General features: G+C 44.9%; 1 protein-coding gene across 1 annotated transcript in view; it reads right to left on the minus strand.

Moving 5' to 3' along the window:
• Positions 1-231: 231 nt before the first annotated feature.
• Positions 232-24,433, minus strand: part of pex5la (peroxisomal biogenesis factor 5-like a) — a 132,112-nt gene continuing 107,910 nt past the window's right edge. Inside the window, exon 13 of the mRNA XM_068041475.1 lies at positions 232-430. Coding sequence (XP_067897576.1) covers positions 232-430 — 199 coding nt within the window. The remainder of the gene's footprint in view (positions 431-24,433) is intronic.

Raw genomic sequence — 24,433 nt, forward strand, 5'->3', positions numbered from 1 at the left:
CTGTGAATAATACATTTTCATTGAATTTTGATGACTTCCAACTTGTCTATTATACGAAAATCACTGCAAAACCATTGGATAGAATTTAGGAAATGGGTCAAGTACTCCCCATGAAAATCCTGCTGTAAACTTAACTGTAAAAATCCTGATACATACAGCATACTTTACATTTACATGGAAATTCCTACCATATATATCATATATAACCATAAATGTTTGATCGAATGCAGATCAGTCCATATTAAAGGCTTTCAATAAGGTGTCAAGGTCTCCTACATGTGCTGCTTGAAAGAGTTCAGGCTGGTCCATCAGGGAAAGAGCTATCCTGACAGCTGTCCAGATGCTGCCTGAAATGAACTGATGACAGAATTGTGTGCTTCGGCTCTTCCTCTGCAAGTTCAAGGCTGTAAGTAAATTGCTGACAGCTTCTCTGTTTGAAATACAAAGAAGTTAAATAAATTGTAAATGTTATGCTAGTAGGTCATTACCATACTAAACCTGAATCTGTGCCTTCACATTCAATTCGGAGTTTAAAAAAAAACTTAGGCATGTGATTCTGCTAAATATGAATCCACAGCATTACACAACCTCTGATTCAGCACTGCAATGACAGTCATAATAAAGAAAGAAGAATTGTAATGAGTCATAGAATTATCTACGGCACAGAAGGAGGCCATTTGGCCCATTGAGTCCATGCCAGCTCTTCACAGAGCAATCCAGTCAGTCCCACTGCCCCGCTCAATCCCCATAGCCCTGCAAGTTCGTATCTTCAAGTGGCCGTCCAATTTCCTTTTGAAATCATTGATGGTCTCCCCTTCCAGCACCCTGTGGGCAGCGAGTTCCAAGTCATTACCACTCGCTGCGTAAAAAAGCTCTTCCTCACATTCCCACTGCACCCCTTGCCCAAAACCTTCAATCTGTGTCCCCTAGTCCTTGTACCATCAGTTACTAGGAAAAGTTTTTTCTCGTTTAACTTATCTAAGCCTGTCATAATCTTGTACAGCTCTATCAAATCTCCCCTCAATCTCCTTTGCTCCATGGAGAACAACCCCAGCTTTCCAACCTATCCTTGTAACTAAAATTCCCCCTCCCTAGTACCATTCTGTAAATCTCCTCTGCATCCTCTCAAGGACCCTCACTTCCTTCCTAAAGTGTGGTGACCAGAACAGAGCTTTTTAAAGGTTCAGCATAACTTCCCCGCTTTTGCACTCAATGCCTCTATTTATGAAGCCCAAGATCCCATATGCTTTACTAACCACTCTCTCAATATGTCCTGCCACCTTCAAAGATCGATGCACCTGCACCCCCAGGTCCCTCTGTTCCTGCACACTCTTTAGAACTGTGCCATTAAGTCTATATTGCCTCACCCTATTTCTTCTGCCAAAATGAATCACCTCATACTTGTCTGTACTAAATTCCATCTGCCACTTGTCTGCCCATCCTGCTAGCCTATGTCCTGTTGCAGGTGGTTCGTATCATCCTCACTTCTCCAAGTTTGGTGTCAGCGGCAAATTTTGAAATTCTACTCTGTATTCCAAGATCCAAGTCATTTATATATAGCAAAAAAAGCAATAGTCCCAGCACTGGCCCTTGAGGAACACAACTGTCTACCTCCAGTCTGAAAAACAACCATTTACCACAACCTGCTGTTTTCTGTCATTAAGCCAATTTTTAAAATCCAATTGGACACTGACTCTCCTACAAGCCTCAATTTGTTAACCAGTACTTTATTAAATGTTTTCTTAAAATCAATATAGACAACATCCACTGCATTCCCTTCATCAACCTTCTCTGTTACTTCATCAAAAAGTTCAATTAGATTAGTCAAGCATGATCTGCCTTTTACAAATTCATGCTGGCTATCCTTAATTAACTCAAATCTCTCCAACTGTCTGTTGATTTTTTTTCCTGACTATTGTTTATAAAACTTACCACCACTGATGTTAATTTAATTGGCCTTTTGTTGCTAGAACTGTCCTTACACCCTTTCTTGAATAAGGGTGTTGTGTTTTCCACTCTCCAATCCTCCCCGTACCTAGGGAAGTTTGGAAGATTATGGCAAGCCCTTCTGCTATCTCCATCCCCACTTCCTTTCGCAACCTGGGATACAAGCTATCCAAACCAAGTGACTTCTCTGCCTTAAGCATAGCCAGCCTTTTCAGCACTTCCTCCCTCTCAATTTTTACCCTATCCATTGCCTCTACTCTCACCGCTCCTACCGATATTTTATCTGATTCCTCTTCCTAAGTGAAAACAAAGTACTCATTAAGTATATTAGCCTTGCCCTGCGCCTCTAAGCATATATTACCCCTTTGTCCCTTAGAGGTCCCACTTCATTTCTTCCTACCCGTTTATTATTTACATGCCGGTAGAAGATTTTTGGGTTCCCTTTTATGTTGACTGCCATTCTTATTCTCATTATTTTCTCTTTGCCAGTTTTATTTTCCTTTTCATTTCCCCTCTCAATGTATTGTATTTGGCCTGGTTCTCACTTACTTGAAGAATTCAGCTGACATGTATCATACACTCTCTTTTTTGTTTCATCATAATCATTATATTCCTCATCATCTGACCTTTTGCCCTTGTTGGAATGTACCTGGCCTGTACCTGAAGCATCTCTTCCTTAAAGATAACCCATTGTTCTGTTACAACTTTTCCTGTCAGTCAGTATTGCTGACGCTGCACACCATACTGGGAAATGTTCCATTCCCCAACAATGACTTCTATCGCCTTGATGAGGGCAAACATATATTAATATAATTAGATTGTAAACTAAAAAATAATCAAAAATAAGATGTAACATTTACAGACTATTATCACTTAGTATCTTTAAGCTGTAGCTAATATTTCTTATCTGTTGATTTAGCAAATCAACTGCATCTAAGGTTCTAATAACAGACTAGGTGTCATCAGTCTGCTTAATTGAGCCACTCTAACTGAATACTTGCTATCCCAGTATAATGGGAAAGAAAAAAATTGCTTTTTCCTACAAACAAAAATATTTAGCGTACCCTTTTTATATTTTTTAACTTGTATACAATTCTTTTCCCAAGTTAGTTATTCAATCATGTACCCAAATTACACACCTGCAATACACTGTGGTCAGACTGTTCCTACTGAGATAGTAAAGTAATATTGTACATGTTGGGGAGACTGGTTAATTTTCTAGTTTTAAACCAATCATGATAATGCAAAGAAGACACCTGCTTTCCACAAACAAACAAAAAAAAATACAAATGAGGAGGTATTTCTCCTCCTCCTCAGAGTGAAAGATATCTGATTGAGAAATTCACATCTACAAAAATCAAAAAACAACAAAAGTACAGACATCAGGGGAAACAGGCACCGAGATCTCCGTGTCGGCTCTTGTATGGAAGGCCCACCAAATTTAGTGCCAATCAGGCACTTAACTGGACAGCGACCGGCCTTCTGTACGATTTAGGAGCCCATCACTGGAAGTCCCAGCCTCGCAGGGGAGAGCATAAAATATCACCCATTGTATTGGTGCAGTTTCCTACTCTCCATCTGAATTGGAAATTTTCATTGACTTTACTTCCAATTTGCAACCATCTCTCACCTTCACATGGTCCATCTCTGACTCTTCCCTTCCCTTCCTTGACTTCTCTGTCTCTATTTCTGGGGATAGTTTATCAACCAATATTCACTCTAAGCCCGCTGACACCCACAGCACCCTTGACTACACTATCATATGTTGCTTCCTGCAAGGACTCTTCCATTCTCCCGATTTCTCCGTCTCGTCGCATCTGTTCAGATGATGCAACCTTCCATACTAGCACTTCCAATATGTCTTCATTTTCCTCAACCAAAGATTCCTTTCCACCATGGTTAACGCAGCCCTCGACAATGTCTGTTATATTTCACGCATGTCTGCTGTCACCCTTTCCCCTTCCTTCCAGAAGCATGATTGGATTCTCCTTGTCCTCACTTTCCATCCCACCAGCTTCTGTATTCAATAGAACATTTTCCGCCACATCCAGCGTGATGCTACCACCAAACACATCTTCCCCTTCCTCTCCTTTCAGCCTTCTGACACCCCCAACACCACCTTCCAAGTGAAACAGCGATTTACTTGTACTTCTTTCAATTTAGTATACTGTATTGTACACTACATGATACTTCAAGAAAGTGTAAAGGCATTAGAGAGTGCAGAAAAGATACATGAAAATGGTACCAGGGATGAGGAACTTCAGTTACATGGATAGATTACAGATGATGGGACTGTTTTCCTTAGAGAAGAGAAGGTTGAGAGGTGATTTGATAGAAGTGTTCAAAGTCATGAGGAGTCTAGACACAGTAGATAAGGAAAAACTGTTCCCATTGATGGAAGGATTGAGAGCAAGAGGACACAGATTGAAGGTAATTGGCAAAAGAAGCAATAGCCACACGAAGAAAAACATTTATCACACAGTGAGAGTGCCTGAGAGTGTGCTGGAATTAGGTTCAATCGAGGTATTCAAGATGGAATTGGATTGTTATCTGAAAAGGAAAAATGTGCAGAGCTACAGGGAGAAGGCAAGGGAGCGGCACAAGGTAGATTACTATTTTGAAGAGTCAGCACAGACACGACAGGCTGAATGGCCTCTTTCTGTGCTGTACAATTCTGAGATTCTGATTTTGCTGCTTATGATGTGGTCTCCTGTCTACATTGGGCAGACCAAAAGCAGAGTGGGTGACCGTTTTGAGGAACAAGCGTGACCCCAAGCTTCCAGTTGCCTGTCATTTTAATTCTCTTATCTTGCTCCCACTCTGACGTTTCTGTCCTTGGTCTGCTGTAGTGTTCCAGTGAAGCTCAACGCAAGCTCAAGGAGCAGCACCCCCTCTTTTGACTGAGCATTTTGCAGCCTTCTGCATTCACACGGAGTTCACCAATTTTAGATCGTAGCCTCTTCACCCATTTTTTTTAGCTGGTTTGGTTTTCTTTTTTTTCCCCTCTTGTTTCTTTCTGAATTCCTTTACTACGCATTCAGGTGGCTGCTATCTTACCATTCACACCTCCTCTAGACACATCTTTTGTTTCTTTACTTGTCTCATTGCCAATCCTTTGGGCTTTGCACCATGAAATCTTTTGTCATTTAATTTCACCTGCCCTCCACCCCATCAGAGACCTCCCCTTTTGCTCTTTTTCCCACCCTTCTCCCTGTCACCTGCTCAAAACATGATACATTTCTAACTCTTCTCAGTTCTGAGAACGGTCACAAAGCTGAAACATCGGGTGGAATCTTATCAGTGCTGCGGCATTCCTGACGGCGGGACCAGAAGTTGTTGTAACTTGTACTCCCGCTGCATATCCTGTTTCCCACGTGATTTTGTACTTAAGTTAGCCATGTGGTGACAGACACGGGGAATACCTGGGACCATGCGGTGGGGGTGGCCTTTCGTTGGTGGAACCCGCCATCACTGCACCAAGCACCATGATCGCCACAGATATAAAATATTCTGTTTGCAGACTCCAGGATCAGCAGCCTTCCTTTCATGTAAATATCTTCAGAATAACTTGGTTGAAGCTTTCACTTAAATCAAAATGTTTTTGCCTCCCTTATTTTGTGAAACTCACCACCAACTTCATATCATTTATTTTCCCTACAGCTAAAGTGAATCAAATGGCAGCCAGCAGGCAGTGTCCCACTCCACAGTTCAGTGATGTCTTCCTGCAGGTTCTCCTCCAGGCTGTCAGGGAAAGGTGGGAGTTCCTCTTCTCTGCAGATGGAATCTGAAGACCCTCCCGCTTCACCAAGGCAGTCTGGATGGAGGTAGCAGAGGAGGTCTCAAATCGAGGGGTAACTCTTGGAACATGAGTGCAGTGCCGCAAGTGCATAAATGACTTGCTCAAATCAGCGAGGATAGGTAGTCCTGGCGAGGCTTCTCCATTGATTTCTTCCATGGCTCTGTGTCTTTAAGGCAGAGGGTACACAAGGGATGCAGTCGAATGCGTGAGCAGCCTTGCAGCCATCTACTAAATGATGAAGATTGGCATTGTTTACGTGATTGGATGTGTCGTGCAAAAGCTAATGCAGAATGAGTGATGTTGATGCATGTATGCAATGGTTGTGGTGCATGTCATTAAATCTGCACTGTCCGTTGCAGGAGAAACAAAACCACAACCAGCGTGAGCGTGCTAAGACAGGAGGAGGGGTCCCTGACATCAGGTTGCTGATCATGGCTGAGGAGAAAGCCTTTGATATCGTGACAGAGGAGGGAGACAGGGTGAGCGAAGATGGCGAGGCAGGAGCCATAAGGATGAAGTGTCATCTCTGCTCTTGTAGCCATATGTGGAAACTGAGGGAAATTGTGTGAGCTCATGTGAAGCAGATACTTAAAGTGCTTCTATTTGTGTCTCCACTGCAGGTGCCACACTCGAGTAGCAGAACGCCGCGAGGCCCAAGAATCTTCCTCTGCGGAAGAAGAAGAAGGCAATGCCCCAGAGGGTGCACCATCACGTGCCTCTTCTTCCACCTCCGCCCAGTGCAGATACATCCACCAGATTGCGGGAGGTTTAAGATTAGAATCTGCGTCACAAGCTGGTGTGCACGACACAGACATATCCCAGAGGCTGAGGGGGCATGTGCCAGCTAGGTCTACTGACAATCGGAGGACTGCTGGGGACCAGGCCCCTGATCAGCCCATGCTCATGATGATCCTCTGTTTATTGCTACGTGAAGTCTGCTGGATGTGCAGCAAAGCTATATGGAAAATATGTCGGAGATGTCTGAGGTCATGTGTGGCTTTGCGTGTGCTGTGGAGAAGTCTATGCAAGCCATGACATCTGCCATGTCCCGGTGTATGGCTTCCTCAGTCAAGAGTCTGGCGAGCTCCATGGTGAGTCTGGTTAACCACTCAAGCAATTTTTATCTGACCTGCACTCTATCTCTGTTGCCATGGGCTCCATGCAGCAGAGTCTAAGCAAGAGAGGGATGAGGAACTTGGACCTCCCTCCAGGTGCTTCTTCCCCTCAGGGAGACAGGCAGGTGCCATCGTGCACACAGATGGAGGAGGAATGCATGCCCGCTGCCCGGGGACCTTCCTCTCGTGACACCCCCAGGGGATGTAACATCTTGTCCTCCTCCCCCTGATATTGACCCCCCCCCCCCAACTTCCAGCAGGTGAGCACATGGGGGATACTCAAGCATCTTTGCTGCAGACTCTCAGTAGGATGGAGCCATCAAGGCCCCGTTCCTCCAGCAGACACCCACCACAGTCATTCACAGAAATGGGGCAGTGCACTGAGCAGACTGCCTCCACCTCTAATGTTGGGGTAGCACCTAGCCGTAGTGGCAGAAAAAGAAAATTGGAACAGTTTTGAGCAGGAAGGTGGCATAGACGATGTATTAAAACATTTATTTCTTGGAAAATTTGATCCACGCTCAGTAATGTTTTGCTTGATTACAGATAGATACAAAAACGTTTTTTGGAGGCCTATGGCAGGAACACAATGACTTTTGCAGAGCATCTCAGGATATGTCCAGTGCCCATATCTTATTGGAATTTTAGTTGGTGTTCCTCCTGTTCCTCTACCTGCAGAATGTTGTTGCATCTAATTGCAAGATTGTACAAGGCACAGCAGACAACGATTATTCGTGACAACCTCTGTGGCGTGTAATGAAGAGCCTCTCCAGACCTGTCAAGACAACGGAATCGCATTTTCAGCATGCAAATAGTGTGTTCAATGATGGCTTTGGTGGATGCATGAGTGATATTGTACCTCTCTTCAGCAGCGCTTTGGGGATTACTTACAGATGTCAACCATGTACAAAGCAGGTAACTCCTGTCACCCAGGATCCATCCGTCCATTTCGCTGGTTTCTCTAAAACTGCTGGCAGCTGGGATTTCTTCAAAATATAGGAGTTATGACAGCTCCCTGGGAAACGTGTGCAAACATGCATGATTCTTCTCCTGTGGTCCAGCAATTTTGCAGCCACTTCCTGTCTCCCACCTGGCACCAAATCAAGCAAATTTTCTCCAAGACGCTGAATCTAGAATAGTCAGGGTATCAGTATATACTCCCATTAAGAGATTGGCTGCTGCAATTAGATCTACAAACAGCTTTGCAGAAGACAGCGGTGCACATGATACAAATGTTGTTATGACAAGAATATTAAAAATAGGCACCACTAGAAAAATGAACCACATAGTCAGATGAATCATCCAGCTTCCCAGCAAATGTTGGCATGGTTTGAATGCACCTGGTGATGGAATACATCATGGGCTGAATCTTTTCTTTTTTAATCTCATCATCAATACTCTGGCCAGTCCTTTCTGATGGAGGAATGCTTGCTTCCTGATTTTTGATGCCTTCAATATTTACAGCTTGATAGGAATCACAGCTAATAAATGCACAGCACTGATAAGCATATGGAACCATCAATGTCCTGAGTTTTCGAAGGCCCTCTGCTATCAGCAGTTCCTTTAGGCCAGCTATAAATACAGCCTGGGGATCGGAACACGGCCTTACCTACCTGGAGCGGAGCAGAGGGAGCCGGGAGCCCATAAATACAGCCCGGGGATCGGAACGTGGCCTTACTTACCTGGAGCAGAGCAGAGGCAGTCGGGAGCCCGGAGCTCATAAATACAGCCTGGTGATCGGAGTGCGGCCTTTCCTACCAGGAGCAGAGGAAGTCGGGAGCCCGGGGCCCGGAGCCATTTCAGCTGCTGGAGAAAGTGTGTGAAAAAACAACTGTGACATCACAGGAAACTAGTAAGTTGAGTGGCCGGTATGTGCTTTGTGTAAGCGACTATGTGTGAATTGCGAGTTCTGGGCAGCAGAGTTAGGGTAGGTCTATAAAAAGAACTAACACTTGAAAATAAAATAAATAAAATATAAAATAAAGAAAAGATAAAATAATTCAAATAAATACCTAAAACACATATCTGTATCTGTATCATTAAGAAAAGTATAACTTTATGATGGAAGGTGTCATCAACAGTGCCATCAAGCGGCACTTGTTTAGCAACAACCTGCTCAGTGACGCTCAGTTTGGGTTCTGCCAGGGCCACTCAGCTCCTGACCTCATTACAGCCTTGGTTCAAACATAGATAAAAGAACTGAACTCAAGCGGTGAGGTGAGAGTGACTGCCCTTGACATCAAGGCAGCATTTGACCGAGTATGGCATCAAGGAGCCCTCAGAAAACTGAGGTCAATGGGAATTAGGGGAAAAACCCTCCGCTGGCTGGAGTCGTACCTAGCACAAAGGAAGATGGTTGTGGTTGTTGGAGGTCAATCATCTGAGCTCCAGGACATCACTGCAGGAGTTCCTCAGGGTAGTGTCCTAGGCCCAACCATCTTCAGCTGCTTCATCAATGACCTTCCTTCAATCATAAGGTCAGAAGTGGGGATGTTCGCTGATGATTGCACAATGTTCAGCACCATTCATGACTCCTCAGATACTGAAGCGGTCCGTGTAGAAATGCAGCAAGACCTGGACAATATCCAGGCTTGGCTGATAAGTGGCAAGTAACATTCGCGCCACACAAGTGCCAGGCAATGACCATCTCCAACAAGAGAGAATCTAACCATCTCCCCTTGACATTCAACAGCATTACCATCGCTGAATCCCCCACTATCAACATCCTAGGGGCTACCATTGACCAGAAACTGAACTGGAGTAGCCACATAAATACCATGGCTACAAGAGCAGGTCAGAGGCTAGGAATCCTGAGGCGAGTAACTCACCTCCTGACTCCCCAAAGCCTGTCCACCGTCACTGTCGCTGGGTCAAAATCCTGGAACTCCCTTCCTAACAGCACAAGTCAGGAGTGTGATGGAATACTCTCCACTTGCCTGGATGGGTGCAGCTCCAACAACACGCAAGAAGCTCGACACCATCCAGGACAAAGCAGCCCGTTTGATTGGCACCCCATCTACAAACATTCACTCTCTCCACCACCGATGCACAGTGGCAGCAGTGTGTACCATCTACAAGATGCACTGCAGCAATGCACCAAGGGTCCTCAGACAGCACCTTCCAAACCCGTGACCTCTACCAACTAGAAGGACAAGGGCAGCAAATACATGGGAACACCACCACCTGCAAGTTCCCCTCCAAGTCACACACCATCCCGACTTGGAACTATATTGCCGTTCCTTCACTGTCGCTGGGTCAAGATCCTGGAACTCCCTTCCTAACAGCACTGTGGGTGTACCTACCCCACATGGACTGCAGCAGTTCAAGAAGGCAGCTCACCACCACCTTCTCAAGGGCAATTAGGGATGGGTAATAAATGCTGGCATGGCCAGCGACACCCACATCCCATGAATGAATAAAAAAAAACTTTAGTTGTAGATGGTACTAGCATTTAATAAGCCCAGAAAATTCTACTATACATAGGAATTATTCTAAGTTAATTAAGTAATTAAAGTAAATTGACTAATAGCATAAGTAACAATGGCAGGACAGGTGTTATGTTGCAGCTTTGGTATGTGCGAGCTTTTGGATGCCAAGGCAATCCAGGACAAACACGTCTGCAGAAAGTGTCAGCAGCTAGAGGAATTCCGGATTGAGATTATTGATCTGGAAGCTGAACTGCAAACACTGCACAATATAAGGGAGGGAGGGAGAAATACCTGGACACTTTTTGTTCCGGAAGACAGTCACACCTCTTAGAACAGGGTCATCTGTTCTGGTCAGCAGTGAGGGACAGGAGGATGCGACCATGAATGAGGCAGGTAATGCGACCGAGCAGACAGTAGTGGAGGAGCCTCAGACTTTGCAATTGTCAAACAAGTTTGAGGTGCTCTCAACCTGTGTGGACGCAAGTGAGGTCTGCAAGGTTGATGAGCAGACTGGCCATGGCACTGTGGTACAGGAAGCCATTCAAGTGAGGGGAGCAAAAAGGAATGTCATGGTGTTAGGGAATTGTATAGTGAGGGGGATTGACACTGTTTTGTGCAGCCGAGAGCGTGAGTCCAGAAGGTTGTGTTGCCTACCCGGTGCAAGGGCTCGGGACATCTGCTCAGGCCTGGACAGGAAGTTGGAGTGGGAGGGGGAGGATCCAGTCTTTGTGGTCCATGTAGGTATCAACGACATAGATAGGACTAGGAAAGCAATTCTGCTTAGACACTATGAGGAGCTAGGCACCAAATTCAAGAGGAGAGCCTCAAGGGTAATAATCTCTAGATTATTATCTAAACCACGTGCCAATACACAGAGGGCACATAAGATTAGTGAAATGAATATGTGACTCAAAGATTGGGGTGGGAGGTGGGTTTCGATTCGTGGGGCACTGGCACCAGTATTGAGAAAAGTGGGGGCTGTACCTTTGGGACGGTCTGCACCTGAATCGTGCTGGGACCAGTGTCCTAGCAAACTGTATAACTAGAGAAGTAGAGAGGGCTTTAAACTAAACAAGGGGGTTGAGAGATCAAGCTTGAGTAGATGTAGCAAATCAAGGGGTAGAGTCAAGGCAGGAGAGCAGAATAGTAATATGGGAAATGAAGGTCAGAGAATGGCAGGAAGGGACAGAGAGAAAAAAGCTAAGAACATATCAACAATAGAGACTAGATGTTACAAAGATAACAAGGGTGGCACAGTGGCACAGTGGTTAGCACCGCTGCCTCACAGCTCCAAGGACCCGGGTTCGATTCTGGGTACTGCCTGTGTGGAGTTTGCAAGTTCTCCATGTAATGGCATGGGATTTCCCCGGGTGCTCAGGTTTCCTCCCACAGCCAAAGACTTGCAGGTGATAGGTAAATTGGCCGTCGTAAATTGCCCCTCGTGGAGGTAGGTGATAGGGAATATGGGATTCCTGTAGGGTTAGTATAAATGGGTGGTTGTTGATTGGCACAGACTCGGTGGGCCGAAGGGCCTGTTTCAGTGCTGTATCTCTAAATAAATAAATAAAATAAAACAAAAAGACAAAACTAAAGGCTCTGTATTTGAATGCACGTAGCATTCATAACAAAGTAGATGAACTGATAGCACATATTGAAGTAAATAAATATGATCTGATAGCCATTACGGAGACATGGCTGCAGAATGACAAGGATTGGGTCCTAAATATTGAGGGGTATGTGACATTCAAGAAGTTAAGGAAAGTATCAAACTTAAGGAAAAGGCATATAATTGTGCAAAAATGAGTGGACGTCCAGATGATTGGTATGAATATAAAGAACGGCAGAGAATGATTAAAAGGTTAATCAGGAGAAAGAAATTAGAGTACGAGAGGAAGCCAGCTCGAAATGTAAAAACGGATAGCAAGAGTTTCTACAGGTATTTAAAAAGGAAAAGAGTAAGTAAAATGAGTGCTGATCCTCTAGAGAGTGAGAATGGGGAGTTATTAGCAGATAATAAGGACATGGCAGATGCAATGAACAAATATTTTGCTTCTGTCTTCACTATAGAGGATCTATAAAGCTTTGCAATAATAGCTGTAAATCAAGAGGTGGAAGGAAGAGAGGAATTTAGTGAAATTGCAATCACCAGGGAAGCTTTACTAGCCAAACTGATGGAACTGCATGCTGACAAGTCCCCGGGTCCTGATGGACTTCATTCTAGGGTCTTAAAAGAGGTGGCTAATGAGGTAGTAGATACGTTTGTGTTAATTTTTCAAAATTCACTAGATCCTGAGAAGGTTCCATCAGACTGGAAAGTAGCAAATATAACCTCTCCATTCAAGAAGGGAGGGGAGGCAAAAAACAGGTAACTATAGGCCAGTTAGCTTGACGTCTATCGTGGGGAAGGTGGTAGAATCGATCATTCAGGAGGTTGTAGCTGGGTACTTAGAAAAACTCAAGGTAATTGGGAATAGTCAGCATGGTATTGTGAAAGGGAAATCATGTTTAACCAATTTGTTGGAGTTCTTTGAAGGAGTGACATGTGCTGTGGATAAAGGGGAGCCTGTTGACGTACTGTATTTGAATTTCCAGAATGCATTTGACAAGGTGCCACATAAAAGGTTATTGCGCAAAGCTCATGTGTAGGGGGTAACATATTAGCATGGATAGAAGATTGGCTGGCAGTAAGCAGAGTGTGTGCATAAATGGGTCCTTTTCTGATTGGCGGGATGTGACGAGTGGAGTCCCGCAGGGGTCTGTGCTGGGGCCTCAACTTTTTACAATTTATATCAATGACTTAGCTGAGGGGAGCGATGGCATGGTAGCTAAATTTGCAGCTCACAAAAAGATAGGTAGGAAAGTATGTTGTGAAGAGGACATGAGGTTGCAGACCTATATAGATAGGTTGAATGAGTGGGCAAAATTCTGGCAGATGGAGTATAATGTGGGAAATTGTTCACTTTGGCAAGAAGAATAAAAAAGCAGAGTATTACTTAAACAGAGAACAAAGTGCAGAGGGATCTAGCTATTCTAGTGCAGGAGTCACAAAAACTTAGTATGCAGATAATAAAGAAGGCTAATGGAATGCTATGCTTTATTCTGAGAGGAATTGAAAATAAAAGTAAGGATGTTATGCTTCAGTTATACAGGGAATTGGTGAGACCACATCTCGAATACTGTGTGCAGTTTTGGTCTCTTTATTTAAGGAAGGATGTAAATGCGCTGGAGGCAGTTCAGAGGAGGTTTACTAGATTGATGCCTGGAATGAGTGGGTTGTCTTATGAGGAAAGGTTGGACAGACTGGGCTTGTTTTCACTGGAGTTTAGAAGAGTGAGGGGAGACCAGGTTGAAGTTTATAAGACCCTGAACGATCTAGACAAGATGGGTGTGGAGAGGATGTTTCCTCTTGTGGGTGAGTCCAGAACTAGGGGGCACTGTTTTAAAATTATGGGTCGCCCTTTTAGGACAGAGATGAGGAGAAATTTTTTCTCTGAGGGTTGTGCGTCTTTGGAACTCTCTACCTCAGAAGGTGGTGGAGGCCGGGTCATTGAATACTTTTAAGGTGGAGGTAGATAAATTCTTGTTAGGCAAGGGAATCAAGGGCTTTTGGGGGTAGATGGGAGTGTGGAATTTGAAACACAAACAGATCAGCCATGATCTTATTGAATAGCGAAGCAGGCTCAAAAGGCTGAATGGCCTACTTCTACTCCTAATTCATATGTTCGTACGTGGTCACAGACCAGTTGAACGTTTAAAGGGTGGAAGCCTTTGCGATTAACCAAGACAGCAGGCTGGTCCCAGAGAGATCCCTCTGTAATTGTTCACGTCTAAGAAGACAAACTGCATGTATGAGACTCATGTCTTTGCAGCTTTTCAACTGTTGAGATAAGAGTGTTGTAAAACCGTCCTTCTTCTGTCATTCAGCAGAACCATGAAAGTGATGAGCAGATCGCTGTTATGTGCCTTAAATTTGCATGGAGCAGGAGATTCCACCCACCATCATTTGTCTCCTTCCAATCGCCTTGCATTCCTTGATTGGACATGTGGTTTGCATTCTTCTTCCAGAAAATCCCCTATCATAAAACCTCCCCCCCCCATTATCGTGGATCGCTCATCATCAATTTATACATCCATCCCTACTCCCTTCACCATCCAACTGCCAACTCTCACCTTTGAAACTCCAAGGATCCACCTTGATATAGTTACAAATTCACAATAGCCTCCTTATGATGGTTCGAATATCCAACCCTAAGTCTCGACTTTCCTCCCCCCCTCCCACCCCCCACCAAATACAATTGCCCCCTGTGACTGTGACCGTGCCTTCTGTCAATCAGAACCCTGATATAGACACACAGGACTCCGATGACGACAGCGATCCTCCCTCCTTGTAGGCATCTCATGACCATCAATTTACTGACAGGAACATATAAGCCCACCACCCCCTGCAACCGCACACAGACAGCCTTATCATCAAAATCAGTCATTATACAGCCTAGATGCTGCCCTCCTCCCTCCCCTGCTCTTCCATTCACCTGAGACCCCACCCTACCCAATTACCCTCCCCTGCTCCTCCATGTTGCTCCCACCCATACTGCCGCCATCATCCCCTGAGATGATTCGCCCTTGCTGGTGCTGAGTCTGGAGGTAAACATCCATATCAATGCTGCCATCAGTTTAGTGGCTGAATGACAGAGAGAAGAGCACAATGCTGAGACCTAACTGCACAAATGCGACTGCTGCCCACCATGTTGAAACATTCGTGAACCAGATGGCACAGGAATATCACTTGCCGTTCAGTTAATCTGGTAGTTAGAACTAAATCCTAACTATGCATAGGGTAATGCGTATTCATGGCCTGTAAAAGAATGAAAAGCTGCAATCCGCCGTGCTGGATGAACCCTGGAACACCACAAACCCGCTGGTGAATTAATTCCTCTAAAATATCCTGCCATTGGAAATCCCAAAGAACACCTCCCACCTAATTATATCACCCCGCACGCCATCAATCCACCGTGGCGGACTGCATAAAACTCCCCCCATTAACTCAGTTTCTTTTACCACCCTGAACTGATGAGTATTTCCAGCACATTTTGTTTATATTTCAGATTTCCAGCATCTCCAGTATTTTGTTTTTGTAATAGTACAGATAAACGTGCCAGTAAATTGCCTAAACATTTGCTTTTCTTAACTTGGCCAACATGAAAGTACAATCATTACCTTTTCTAAAAAAGGCAAAAAGGATCACTCACGTGATGACAACATCACACCAATTACGCTACTGATTTACCAGAGAACAATGCCAGTTACTGAAAACACAATACCTTCAAGGCAAATTGCTGTTTGCGTGCGTGACCGTGAATATTTTAAATTAGTTTAGATTGCACCCTGAACAAGTGGCATAGGAAAGATCTGCGTGAAGATTATTGAGGAAAGGTTAACCATCATTATAGCAGTAAAATTAAACAAACATTATATTTGGAAAAGCAGTTAATTATAATTGTTAGACACAGATAAGACATGCAAAGAAGCTGGCAGTAACTGACAGCACTTCTCACAGAATAAGCAATAATTTTGCTGCAGCTTTTAATTACCTACTTGTCAATCAATGATAATACACAAGGTGACTGCAAGTTCCTCAAAGTGTAGAATCAAAGTTACAAATTCTTGTATATTAATCGGGGGCAGATTACATTGATTAGGGGGTGGTGGAGTTGCATCTTTGGGCTCTGACATGTTTCCCAGCAAGAAGTCAGCCTGATTGGCTTCCAGCTGGACAGAGTGCTCTGGAGCAGACCTCAGGACCAGATAGATTCAATCTACAACCCCAGAGGGGAGTGTCCAATCCTGGGGGTCATTGTCTGATCCTGGGTGTCACTATATTGGGAGGCAGGAGGTTGGGGAATCTGATCAGGGGAGCACTGTTGCTCCTCATGGCCCACAAGCAGTGCTGTGAAGACACTTAACTTCATCCTGAAGGTGTCCTCACCTCACTTCAGCTGGCAGCTTTCCTAAGGCCTGGGAAACTCAGCCAACCACTGTACAACCTGCAAAGCAGGTTAAATCAGAGGCTGCCTGCTGTTTATCCCACCTCCATAATCTCCTAAAGTGGGTGGGTTGGAGTCAGGATTCATACTTTTTAAGTTTTCACTACCACACCGCCTGCCTCCACCCACCCATTTGCGTGTGCCAAAATTCTCCTCAAAGGATGGAATTCTATGCTGTCCCCGCAGCGGGTTTGGAGGCCACAAATTGAGGCATTTAACTGTGTAATTAACCCCCAATTAAGGGTCTTTTCCTGCTGCAGCCGCAATTACCCATGAGTTGGCAACCCTGTCACTGCAATGGGAAGCACGGCATGAAAAACCACGCAGGCTGCTTTCCAGTTCTGGGGGAGGGTGGTGGGGGGGGGATTTCCCTCGTTCAAAGGCACTTGGTGCCTGAACAAAGGACATGGCATCAAATAGGGGGGTCCCCAATGAGGGCCACCCCCCCCCCCCCCGCCCTTGCTGTATCTCCCGAGACCCCCACCCCGCGAGACTCCTCCCATCCTGACCTACCGTGAGCCTGGTTCCAGCACCGCTCCACTGTGTCTGGTCACTGCAGCTACAGCAGCAACAGCCATTGCCACCACAGAGGCGCTGCAGCTGCCGGCCTCTGATTGGCCGGCAACTCTGCAAGGCTGGGACTTCTGGTGATGGGATCCTAAATCCTATGGAAGGCCTGCCGCTGTCCAGTTAAGTGCCTGATTGGCACTAAATTTGGTGGGCCTTCTCCCCCCATTGAGTCTACAGCACAGAAACAACCCATTTCAACCAGTTATGCTCCACGTGAGCCTCCTTCCACCTTGCATTATCTAACCCTATCAGCATACCCTGCTGTTTTCTCCCTCATGCTTGTCTGGCTACACCTTAAATGCATCTATGTTATTTGCCGCAGCTTCTGATTTGCCGCAGCTTCTGATTTGCCGCAGCTCCTTCTGATAGTGCATTCACATTATAATCATTCTTTGGGTAAAGAAGTTTCTCCTGAATTCTCTTTTGTATGGATGGACTCTAGTTTTGAATCGCCTCCAAGTGGAAACATCTTCTTTATGACTATCCTATTGAACCCATTCATCATTTTGAAGCCATCAGGTCACAACGCAGCCTTCTCTTTGCTGGGGAATAGACCTTCAGCCTGCTCACTCTTTCCTAACCGGTGTAATCTCTGAGTGCTGGTATCATCCTTGTGATTCTTTTTTGCACCTTCTCTAGTGCCTCTATATCCATTTTATAATATGCAGACCAGAATTGTGCACAGTACTCCAAGTGTGGTCTAAACAACATTCTACACAAGTTTAGTAAGATTTCCTGCTTTTCAATCCTAACCCTCTAGAAATATACCGCAGGTCTTAGTTTGCTTTTTTTTAAATAGCTTTATTAAGTTGCTTTGTTACTTTTAGTGATTTGTGTATCTTTACCCTTAGATCTCTTTGTTTCTCCACCCCAGTTAGACTATTATCCAAGTATTATGCAGCCTCCTTATTCTTCCTACCAAAATGCACCTCTTCACTTTAGTCTATTTTGAAATTCATCGCCAGTTAAACACCCATTCTGCAAGTTGTCTTGTATTTTGTTGCAATATTCCTCTGTGTTAAACTATACCACCCAATTTGTTGTCACTCACAAATTTAGAAATTGTACTTTGGATTCTTGAGTCCAAATCGTTAAAAGTAGACTCTGAACAACAGTGGTCCCAGCACCAATTTCTGTGCAACACAACTTCCCAGGTTTTGCCACTCTGAGTATCTGCTCTTAATTCCTACGCTGTTTAGTAGCCAGCTTGCTATCTATCTCCTGACTCCACAAACTCTGATTTTAGTAGACTCGTGACCTATGTGGTATTTCATGGAAGCTCATTGTGAAAATTCAAAAATATTACCTCTGCATTACTCTTGTCTACTGTTTATTACTTCTTCAAATAATTCAATAAAGGGTGGTCAAGCATGATCTTTCCTTTGGAAATATGTACTGACCACTCTTTGTTTTTGGTTTCTATGGCCTGAAATTTGATAACCCCTGCAAAACGGACATGGAGGACTATGATGTGTGATTAACCCAAGCACATTGCTTCCAATGCAGACAGCATGCAAACTTCATTTAGCCTGCTAATTTAAATGATTGTAGTGTGCAGTGAGTGCTAACTGCACTGCTGCATGTCTGAGCAGGGGAAACAAAATCATGAGAGGCTAGCATGAGTTAAAGCTACCATGCATTTTGGCTTGAGCAGCTGTTGGAAGTAATTCTACAACTGATTTTGACTCAGGAAAGACACAGGAATGGCAAAATATGGCAGTGAGCAGGTTCCGAGTTCTTCTGACACTGCACTGGAGGCCGTTTTGCATTAGGTGGAAAGGAAGAGAGACGATATCTATCCACAAGGAACCAGGAGGCCCTCCAGGCAAACTTTGTGAAGGCAGTGGGACGAGATGGCTATGTCTTATCCTGAGGACCAGCAGTGCTGCAAAAAGTTCAAAGACCTCACATGAGTGGTCAAAGTATCTTCAAATGCCATATTCCACCAACTGCACCACTAGCTCAATATAGCACGAGCTCAATATGTCAGAGGGATGGGATACAGAGTGGAGGTACGGTAGGGGGTGATGTACAGTCAAATATAGAAGAGAAACTGAGTCAGTCTGGAAGGCAGAGCAAATATAGACCTGTTAAGGCACAAGTGAAAAATGCAAAGCTGGATTACATCTATTTTAATGCAACGAGTCTTACTGGTAAGGCAGATGAATTGAGGGCATTGATTAGCTCATGGCATTATGATTTTATTGCTATCACAGAGACATGGTTGAAGGAGGGACAGGACTGGCAGCTCAATATTCCAGGGTATAGAATCTTCAGGCATGACAGGGGAGGGGGTAAAAGAGGAGGTGGTATTGCACTGTTGATCAAGGAGTCAATTACTGCAGTAAGGATGAATGATATCTTAGAAGGTTCCTCAAATGAGGCCATATGGGTAGAACTTAAAAACAAAAAGGGGGCAAAAACTTGGCTGGGAGTGTACTACAGGCCCCAAACAGTCAGGGAGAGATAGAGGAGCAGATATGTAGGCAAATCTCAGAGAGGTGTAAAAATAATAGGGTAATAATAGTAGGGACAACAACTTCCCCAATATTAACTGGGATAGTCTTATTCCAAAGACTTAAAGGGGGTGGAATTCTTAAAATGCATACAGGAGAGCTTTTTGAGCCAGTATGTAGATAGTCCTACAAGAGAAGGGGCAGTACTGGACCTAATCCTAGCGAATGAAGCCGGACAAATGGTAGAAGTGTCAGTGGGGGTACATATCGGGGATAGTGACCATAACTCTGTAAGATTTAAGGTAGTTATGGAAAAGGACAAAGATGGACCGAAAATAAAGGTACTGAATTGGGGAAGGCCGATTTTAGGATGATAAAACAGGATCTGGCCAAAGTGGACTGGGAGCAGCTACTTGTAGGAAGGTCAACATCAGATCAGTGGGAGGCATTCAAAGAGGAAATAGTGAGAGTTCGGAGCCAATATGTACCCATTAAGATGAAGGGTAGGACCAACAAGTCTAGGGAACCCTGGATGTCAAGGGATATAGAGGATTGGATCAGTAAAAAAAGGAGGCTTATGGCAGATTCAGAGTGCTGAAAACAGTAGAGGCACTAGAGGAGTATAGAAAGTGTAGTGGGGGGTGGGGGGGGGGTACTTAAAAAGGTAATTAGGAGAGTGAAGAGGGAACATGAAAAAACATTGTCGGGCAAGATAAAGGAAAATCCTAAGGCATTTCATAAGTATATTAAGGGCAAGACGATAACCAGGGAAAGAGTAGGGCCCATCAGGGACCAAAGTGACCAAACTGTGTGTGGAGCCGGAGGACATAGGTGAGGTTTTAAACGATTACTTTTCATCTGTGTTCACTGTGGAGAAGGACGATGTAGTTGTAGAGATCAGGGAGGGTGATTGTGATGTACTTTAACATATTAGCATTGAAAGGGAGGAAGTATTAGCTGTTTTAGCGGGCTTAAAAGTGGATAAATCACCAGACCTAGATGAGATGTATCCCAGGCTGTTATATGAGGCAAGGGAGGAGATTGCAGGGGCTCTGACACAAATTTTCAAATCCTGTCTGGCCACAGGAGAGGTACCAGAGGATTGGGGGACAGCGAATGTGGCACCATTATTTAAGAAGGGAGCAGGGATAAACCAGGTAATTACAGGCCTGTGAGTCTAACATCAGTGGTAGAGAAACTATTGGAAAAAATTCTGAGGGACAGGATTAATCTCCACTTGGAGAGGCAGGGATTAATCAGGGATAGTCAGCATGGCTTTGTCAGGGGGAGATCGTGTCTGACTAACTTGATTGAATTTTTTGAGGCGGTGACGAAATGTGTAGATGAGGGTAAAGCTGTTGATGTAGTCTATAGGGACTTCAGTAAGGCTTTTGATAAGGTCCCGCATGGGAGATTGGTTAAGAAGATAAGAGCCCATGGGATCCAAGGCAATTTGGCAAATTGGATCCAAAATTGACTTAGTGGCAGGAGGCAGAGGGTAATGGTCAAGGGTTGTTTTTGCGAGTGGAAGCCTTTAACCAGTGGTGCACCGCAGGGATCGGTGCTGGGCCACTTGCTGTTTGTAGTGTACAGTAATGACTTAGACGTGAATATAGAAGGTATGACCAGTAAGTTCACAGATGACATGAAAATTCGTGGTGTCGTAAATAGTGAGGAGGAAAGTCTTAGATTACAGGACGATATAGATGGGCTGGTAAGATGGGCGGAGCTGTGGCAAATGGAATTTAATCCTGAGAAGTGTGAAGTGATGCATTTTGGGAGGACCAACAAGGCAAGGGAATATACAATGGATGGTAGGACCTTAGAAAGTACCGAGTGTCAGAGGGACCTTGGTGTACTTGTCCATAGATCACTGAAGGCAGCAGCACTGGTACATAAGGTGGTTAGGAAAGCATATGGGATACCTGCCTTTATTAGCTGAGGCATAGAATATAAGAGCAGTGAAGTTATGATGGAGCTGTCTAAAACGCTAGTTAGGCCACAGCTGGAGTACTGTGTCCAGTTCTGGGCACCACACTATAGAAAGGATATGATTGCACTGGAGAGGGTGCAGAGAAGATTCACCAGGATGTTGCCTGGGCTGGAGCATTTCAGCTATGAAGAGAGACTGAAAAGGCTAGGGTTGTTTTCCTTAGAGCAGAGAAGGCTGAGGGGAGATATGATTGAGGTATACAAAATTATGAAGGGCATTGATAGGTTAGATAGGAAGAAACTTTTTCCCTTAGTGAAGGGGTCAATAACCAGGGGGTATAGATTTAAGGCAAGATGCAGGAGGTTTAGAGTTGATTTGAGGAAAAGTTTTTTCACCCAGAGGGTGGTTGGAATCTGGAACACACTGCCTGAAGAGATGGTAGAGGCAGGAACCCTCACAACATTTAAGAAGTATTTAGATGAAACGGTGTAGCATACAAGGCTACGGGCCAGGTGCTGAAAAATGGTATTAGAATAGTTTGGTGATTGATGGCTGGCACAGACATGATGGGCTGAAGGGCCTGTTTCTGTGCTGTATAACCCTGTGACTCTCTGCCTCTTTGACTCTATGACCCTAATATACCAGACCTTCTCCAATTACTCACCTACGAACAATCTCCACCAATCATGACTCATACCTAACATTCACAGCTTCACTGCACCCTCACATATATAGCATATTCACTGACACACTTCCCTCTCTCTTGCAGGGCAAAGTGGCGCATAACCAGAGGCAGCAACACCTAACTAGGAAGGGACAGAGCTGAAACCATTGATGATGATGATATGTTCATACCTAATCCTCCTTCTCACATCCCACACAATCTTTTGACTTACAAATTGCAGATGGTATAAGCAGACACATCATTCATCCCTCTGCCTCCCCCAACCAACCCTCACCACAACCTTACCCGTGTGCCTTTTCTCCTTTTCAGATACCCAAAAACTGCAAACTGGCCAATCAACAGTGGAACAGCAGGAAGACAGTGAAGAAGAAGAAGCATCATTGTCACTCGCTCTCACACCTGCAGCCACCAGCTCAGCTACTGTTACTGCATATTTTCAAGGATAGCTGAGAGATGGGAGCTGCATTGGTGAGACACTGGGCATGAGTGGCCTGCAACCAGAGCAGGGGACAATGGTAGCATAGGTGCCAGCTTGACAGAGGGCAAGGACATAGACGAGTTCTGCGGCAGAGGACTCATGAGCATTTCGATGGGGCGGGCATACAGAAAGCTGATGGATATACAAAATGAAATGCTTGGTGCATTGGCAGGCCTGTCAGAGAGCCTACGGGAAATGCCAAGGAGCATGGCAGAGTCAGCACTAACTTGACAAAGGGCTTTGCACAGACCATGGAGCCCATCCTTTTCAGTGTTTAACTGGTGGCCAACTCCATCATCATTTGTGGACCCAACCATGATGCAAGTCCGATAGTCGATGTCTCCACTTCCATTGCAGCACAAGCAGGCCACCCAACCTCCAGACTAAATTCAAGCAAGTTCAGCTTGTTGTCATGCAAGTTCAGACTCCTGTCATCATGGCTGTGGATGCCAGTATTCAAAGGAGCTTGTAGGGTCTCACAGCAGTCTAGTAATTTATCCTCCATGCATTACTAGGATTGCTGAGGTGCTGCCTGGGGCAGTGGCAGTGACTTTACCGAACATGAACTTGCTGCCCTCACTCAGGAAGACAGTATTTGTTCTGCCACAAAAGTCACTCCACCAGTGCCCTTTTTGTTGCCCATCAGCCTGCCAGCACAGACAGCTACTGCTCATGCTGCAATGGTGCAGTCTGAAGATGGGCCTTCTAGGCCCAGAGCTGCTTGAGGTTATCCTGCATGACTGTCTGCAGTCTCCCCTGATGAAAGTCAGCAGCCTTCTACCAGCCGCAGTGCAGCCACCAGGGTGGCACTACATAACAGCAATAGGACAGACAGAGGCTCAGGGAAGACATGCACTAAGGGAATGCAATATGACATGGTTTGATTTATAAATTTTGTTCGGGAGGATTATTTTTGTGACGACTTTCATCTTTCACGTTGTGGCCAAGCAGATGATATGATGGTCGGTAACATAGATAAGGCAAGGTTTGGGGCTGGTGCTGAAAAGGGAATTGGGGTTGTGCTTACTGGTATCGCAGTTGGATGGGCTGATCATGGACAACCCAGGCTGTCTCCTCCCCCTCAGTTTGTTGCCTTACCTGGTGGTAAGGGCTGTTCCCTTATGATGGAGAGGTTGTGCAGCATTCAGCAGACCAACACAAATTTTGACACACATTCTGCCAAGTACTGCACGGCTCCTCCAGAGGGGTTCAGGCAGTGGAAACATTGTTTAAGCATCCCAATGGTCTGCTGTAATCACTAATCTGTAATTTATGCGGTAGCATGGCTTTCATTCTATGCATGTTGCACACATGTGCATGGTTTGCGCACCAGTCATGAGCCATGTTGTCGAAGGGTAGCCCTTGTTGCCCAGTAACCACCCTTTGGTTTGATGAGGTGTCAAGTAGATGGCACAGCAGACTGCCGCAGAATGAAAGCATCATGACTGCTTCCAAGATACCTGGCATTGACCTGCAACATATGCTGCAGTTGGTCGCATACCAGCTGGATGATGAGGTAATGGAATCTCTTTGATTGCAGTACATTGCAGAGTCAATATGCAGCACCCACAAAGTGACGTGTGCATTCAATGGAACCCTGCCTCATAGAGAAGCCTGCAATCCTCACGAAGCCATGTGCTCACTCTGTTTTTTTCTCTCTGGTAAAAAGAGAATGAAATGTATTCAACGGTCGTGGAACAAAGCATCCTTATAGAACAATGGATGGCAAACTGGGAGATGTTGCAAATATCACCTGCTTCAAGAAGAGGCCAGAAGCATAAAAGTTCATGACCACAGTCATCATGTTCACAGCCACTGGCAATGCCCTGTTCTGATGCTGCAATTGTGACAGATTTCAATAAGGAGGTCCTTAGTGAAGCTGAGATGTCTGAAACTTCTTTTCTGATGTTCATGTAGGAAAATTACTCCCTGAACACCCTGGGTGGATATGACCTCCTGTTGAGAGCTCTTCTCCCCA

The sequence above is a fragment of the Heterodontus francisci genome, chromosome 11, assembly GCF_036365525.1.
Source record: "Heterodontus francisci isolate sHetFra1 chromosome 11, sHetFra1.hap1, whole genome shotgun sequence".
NCBI lineage: Eukaryota > Metazoa > Chordata > Chondrichthyes > Heterodontiformes > Heterodontidae > Heterodontus > Heterodontus francisci.